Consider the following 5,369-nt stretch of genomic DNA (forward strand, 5'->3'; position numbering starts at 1 on the left):
GCGCTTGTGCGATTGTGCGGTGCGGTTGTGTGATGAACCGCACCCCAAATTTGCACACCGCGTAGGGGTCGGTGTAGTGCAAATTTTTGCAGTTGTGCGATTTTTTTAGGCCGCCCAGCCCTCCTCCCCGCCCCCACGCCCGCCGCCCCCTCTCTCCAGCCCTCTCCGCAGCTGTCCCCTACTGAGTCCGCCGCTGCTCCTCACGTTGAGTCGTCTGCCTGCTGCTGCCCGGGTCAGCCGCTCCTCTGAGTCCTCTCCTCTCCAGTCTTCACTGCTGCACCATTTCTCTAAGCCCGCACCCCCTCCGGCTGTCTCGGCCGTCCCCGCCGCGCCCCCTCCCCTTCTAGCCCGTGACCCCTCCGGTCGTCCCCGTCGCCCATCCCCCCTCTAGGGCGCGCCCCCCCCGCCCCCCCCGGCCCCCCCCCCCCCCCCTAGCCCGCGCCCCCTCCGACCGTCCCCCCCCCCCCACCGGCCTCCTCCCCCGGCCGCCGCTCTCTCTCTGCCCTCCACCCCCCACCGCCCCCCCCACCCCCGCCGCCGCCGCTTCTCCAACCCTCCTCCGGCCGCGGCCCCCCGTCCACCCCCGCAGCATTCGCCGCCTTCATGGGCACCGTCTTCTCCGGCGCCGCCATCTGACGGTGCTGCCGCGTCATAGTAATTTTAATTATTAATTATTAATTATATTAATCATAGTTATTCTATTTTCCAAATCGAATTTAAAAAAGCCTTAAAAATCCTTCGAAATGTGCGAATGTAGTGCACTGTGCGGTGTGCTTTTCTGCACAAAAGCGCACCGCACACCGCGCAGGCCATTTTGTGCGTGCAAAAATTCGCACACTCGGTGCAAATTTTTGCACCGCACGGCACGACCAACTCTACTTTGATTTTTATTTCTGATTTCAACTTTGGCACTTATTGTACCGCTTGTCTAAAAAATACCCCCGTTTAAGCATAATAATAAGTTTTAAAAAGGTTTTAAACCTATTATTATGGTTAAACATTGTGGGCGTTCTTTTTCAGTGGAAAGTAATATATTAAATAGCTGTGGCATCATTGAGATGGGAAGTTCGTTTCCCCATATTTTCTTCCATTTATGAAATACCCATTCCATATAAACCTAGTGAAACAGACTATCGAGGGACACATGCATCCAAAAACATAGCTATGACTCCAAAATAACTGTTTGATATTAATAATTCCAGCAAGAAATAATAATTGGACATGATAGATTCAGTTTCTTCCGACAAGATGACCTGGATTCACCTTTTTCCACTGGTGTTCTCGTTAGTTCAGAGAATATTTTTTATGAATTCGAGACTACCATAATAAATACCAAGCATCTCCTTTCACTCGCATGAGTACAAGTTAAAGTTATATCGACGACAAATAATGAATAGGACAGGGGTAACCCTTGTTTATTTTCTAGAATTCAGCTAGAGATTAGGAGGATTACATAAGAGAAACAAGAACGCGGAGCTACGTAGAGCCGAGGCAATTGACAGACTGAAGGAGCACTGTCTTGATGTCTTCTGCCCTAAATCTGAGACCGTCATTGCATGGCTGGTGAAAACGTGCAGAATCAACCGTTAGGTTACTTCGATCTTTTTTATATAAGTTTTTTCTAGTGATAATCTGAAAAAAATGGTGATAGGGAAAACCTCAGCTCTGAAAACGTCTAATGCGAAACCATTGAAGCAGCTTATGACTGCTTGTTGAATGTCCAGGCCGAGGCTGTCAAGTGCTCTCATGATGGCCAAAAGAATACCCGGCTTCCTTGAACAGAACATGTGGATGTTAACCACTCTCCCCTCTCGTTCTCTCACTTCCACCTGTGCAAAATCCCGGTTGACATTTCTTTGCAGATAAATAAGAATAAGAATGGGTTGACCCATGAAGTCTACAGAAGAAGAAGAAGAAGAAGATGATGATGATGATGATGATAACAATTATGGCCTAAAGAATAGAATCTGATCCAGTTTTCCTAATAGAAATAATGATAAATAACAAGGTAATGGATTTCTTACACATAGAATAAGAGGCACTGTTAGGTAAAAGAATAATGGAGAGAAGAAGAAGAAGAAGAAGAAGAAGAAGAAGAAGATGGGTTTGTCACAGAAAAGAGCAATGGCTGGAAGAGGGGCAAAGTGATAGCTTTGACCTGATGAAAATAGTTGGAAGCAGGTGAAAACAGATGAAAAATGTAAAGAAGACGATTAACGGTGGGAAGACGAAGAAGAAGAAGAACAAGGAGAAGGGAGCACTGAATTATTTGACCTGAAAGAAGATGAGATTTGAAGGAAGAGGAGTTCGACTGAAGAAAAAGGAAGCATCAGAGAATTAACCCAGAAGAAGAGGAAGAAAGATTTAACCGTGGGGATTAAGCTGGTAGGGCTGTGCAAGGGGCTGAGCTCTTCTTTGACTCTCGGAGAGAGAGCCTGAAGCGTGGGAGTCGAAGGGTAGAAGCTCGCCGCGCCGATACCCGTCAGAGGAGAGAGCAAGGGCGGCGTTCCGGCGAGCTCTTCGTGGAGTTCTTTGATCTTCTGGAGAAGCTCCTTGAGGTAATCAATGGCGTCGCCCAAGATAGAAGCCCTGTCCATCTACAACACCCAGATCTCTTAAAACTTAACCAAAAAAAAAGAAAAAAAAAACAACGTTTTCGTCTTCGTTTTACACCGACCTTGCTGATCTTGGGGACGACGGAGCGGAGCATGTAGAGCCGGTCGTTGAGCTTCTTCCTCCTCCGCCGCTCGGCCATCAAGTTCTTCGCCGGCATGCTCTTCTTTGTTAAGTTCTTCCCTTCCTCGGCGTCTCCGTCTCGGCCGTGGGCGGCGGCGAGCGCGGCCGCGGCACGCTTCTGGAAGAGCGTGGGCGGAGCGCCGACGGCGGGGACGACGGCCAAAGGCTGAAGAACTTTGCTTCTGCCGGAGAAGGCGTCGACTTCTCCTGCGGGAGAAGGGGAGAAGAGGTCGTCCATGGCGAAGATGGAGGGGAGAGAGGCGGAGGAAGAAGAAGAGGTGGGCGCGGCGGGGAGGAGGAAGGACGACGACGACGAGAAGCACCATTCGTCGTCGAGAATGGAGCTGAAGGCCGCCAGCCCCAAGTCTCCTCCTCTTCCTTCGTCTTCTCCCTCTGCTTGCTGCTCCATCCACATCTCTCTTAATTCTCTCTCTCTCTCTCTGGGTTCTCTCTCTAGCTAGCTCGGTCTCTGGATTGTGTAACGAGGAAGAACACTGAAACCCGGAAACGGTTTGGAGATTTATGGGCCGCCTTTCTGCTCTTCTCCTGCGTTCCCGGCAGTCACGCCATTAATCCTATTCTGGGACTCCGCGAATCGATCCGACCCGATCGGGAGTGGGTTCGATCGCGATGGTGGGGCCCGTGGGCTGACACGTGGCGTGTGGTGATTGGATAAATGGAGGAATTCGATCGAAAGGATCGATCGAATTATCCGATCTGATCGGTCGGATCTCTCGATCAGAACGCGATCCCATACTATCGCTCGATCTGTCAGATCTCTTTTCTCTCTCTCTCCTTTTCTCTTCTCTGTCTTCTCTCTCGTTTCTCTTGTCTCTTCTCGTTTCTTCTCTTTTCTTCTATTTTCTTCTCTTCTCTCTTCTCTCTCCCTCTCTTGTCTCTTCTATCTCTTCTCGTTTCCTCTCTTTTCTTCTGTTTTCTTCTCTCTTCTTCTCTTCTCTCTCCTCTCTCTTGTCTCTCCTCTATCTTCTCGCTTCTTCTTTCTTTTCTTCGCTTCTCTCTTCTCCATCTTCTCTCTTTTCTTCTCTCTCTTCTATTTTCTTCTCTTCTCTCTCTTATCTTTTCTTCCATTTTCTTCTCTTCTCTCTTGTTTCTCTGTCCGCGTGGGAGACGGAGTGTCTCTCCATTAATCATCGGGTGCAGAGAAGAGGGGACAGAGAGAGCTGTGGGAATGGCAGCAGGGGAAGGAGGGGGGGGGGGGAATCACGAGGAACTGCAGAGTGAGAAGAAGGGGGTGATGAGGAACAAGGAGAAGACGACCACATGGGTGGCCCATCATGACGCCATTAAACCATCTCCTGATGCTCACAGAGCTCGGAACCCGTGTCATGCACAAAGCTAGCGTTATTCCGTCCCCACTCCCCCCTTTTTTTAACATCTTCAAACCCGACAAACAAGGCGTTGCTAGATGGAGAGATACATCGATAGATCTTGTATCTTATCTATACAGAGAGAATGAGAGATTGAGAGATAGATCGATAGATAAAGAGAGATAGATGGGTAGAGATAAAGAGAGATGTATACATGGATCAAGAGAGAGTGAAGGACAGGGATAGACTGATCGATATCGAGAGATAGATGGATAGATAGTGCGAGATTGAAGGGTAGGGACAAACTGATCGATTTCGAGAGAAATATGGATAGACAAAGAGAGATAGATGGGTAGAGATAGAGAGAGATGGATGGAGAAAAAGAGATAGCAGGGTAGGGACAGACTGATAGATATCGAGAGAAAGAGGGATAGAGAAAGAGAGATAGAAGGGTAGGGACAGACTGATAGATATCGAGAGATAGATGGATAGAGAAAAGGAGATAAAACGGTAGGGACAATCTGATAGATATCGAGAGATAGATGGATAGAGAGATAGATGGGTAGAGGGAGAGATGGATAGAGAAAGAGAGGGATAGATAGCGAGGGATTGATAGGTAGAGAGAAATAGATGGATAGAGAGAGATTGATAGTGAAAGGGATGGATGGAGAAAGAGAGAGAGAGAGAGATCGAAAAAAGAGAGATGGATAGAGAGAGAGGGAGAGGGACAGGGAGAGAGAAAGAGATTAATGGATAGCGAGAGATAGATGGGTTGACAGAGAGAGAGAGAGATTGATAGATAGCGAAAGATGGATGGATAAACAGAGAGAAAAAAAAATTGAAAGGTGGCGAGAGACAGATGGATGAAGAGAGATAGATGGCTGGAGAGAGAGAGATACTGATAGATAGCGAGAAAGATTGATCGATAGCGAGAGATATCGGGATAGAGAGATAGAGCGAGAGAGAAGGAGCAGATGAACGAAAAAAGTGTTTATTCGTGCATTTCAGTAAGTCATCATCTTTTCCTTTGTTTCATCGCTAATTATTCCTCGTTTTCGCTGGAGCGTCATGCAATGTATCGAGTTCTATAGCGAGGAAGAGAGAGGAAGTGAGAATTAATTGTTCTCATGTCCCTCGTGATCTCTTCATCTTCGATCTACAGCAATTCCTGAGAGAGGCAGAAGAGATCAGACAAGATAGAGGGACCGCAACGGTCCCTCTCAGCGCGTGGGCGCACCGACGTGCCAAAGGACGGATGTTAGATAGAGAGAGAAAGAAGAGAGGGAGAGAGTATAACAGTAATTT

At 48.1% G+C, this 5,369-nt stretch overlaps 1 protein-coding gene across 1 annotated transcript; it reads right to left on the reverse strand.

Annotated features, from left to right (window-relative positions):
* Positions 1-1,385: 1,385 nt before the first annotated feature.
* LOC144704791 (transcription factor ICE1-like) lies at positions 1,386-3,275 on the reverse strand. The gene is made up of 4 exons (XM_078577316.1): positions 2,678-3,275; positions 2,370-2,597; positions 1,659-1,829; positions 1,386-1,560 (listed from the first exon to the last, which is right to left on the reverse strand). The coding sequence occupies exons 1-4, from the start codon at positions 3,149-3,151 to the stop codon at positions 1,477-1,479; spliced, it is 957 nt and encodes a 318-aa protein (XP_078433442.1). The 5' UTR covers positions 3,152-3,275; the 3' UTR covers positions 1,386-1,476.
* Positions 3,276-5,369: the final 2,094 nt, after the last annotated feature.

Source organism: Wolffia australiana, chromosome 6, assembly GCF_029677425.1.
Source record: "Wolffia australiana isolate 7733 chromosome 6, ASM2967742v1".
Classification (NCBI taxonomy): Eukaryota; Viridiplantae; Streptophyta; class Magnoliopsida; order Alismatales; family Araceae; genus Wolffia; species Wolffia australiana.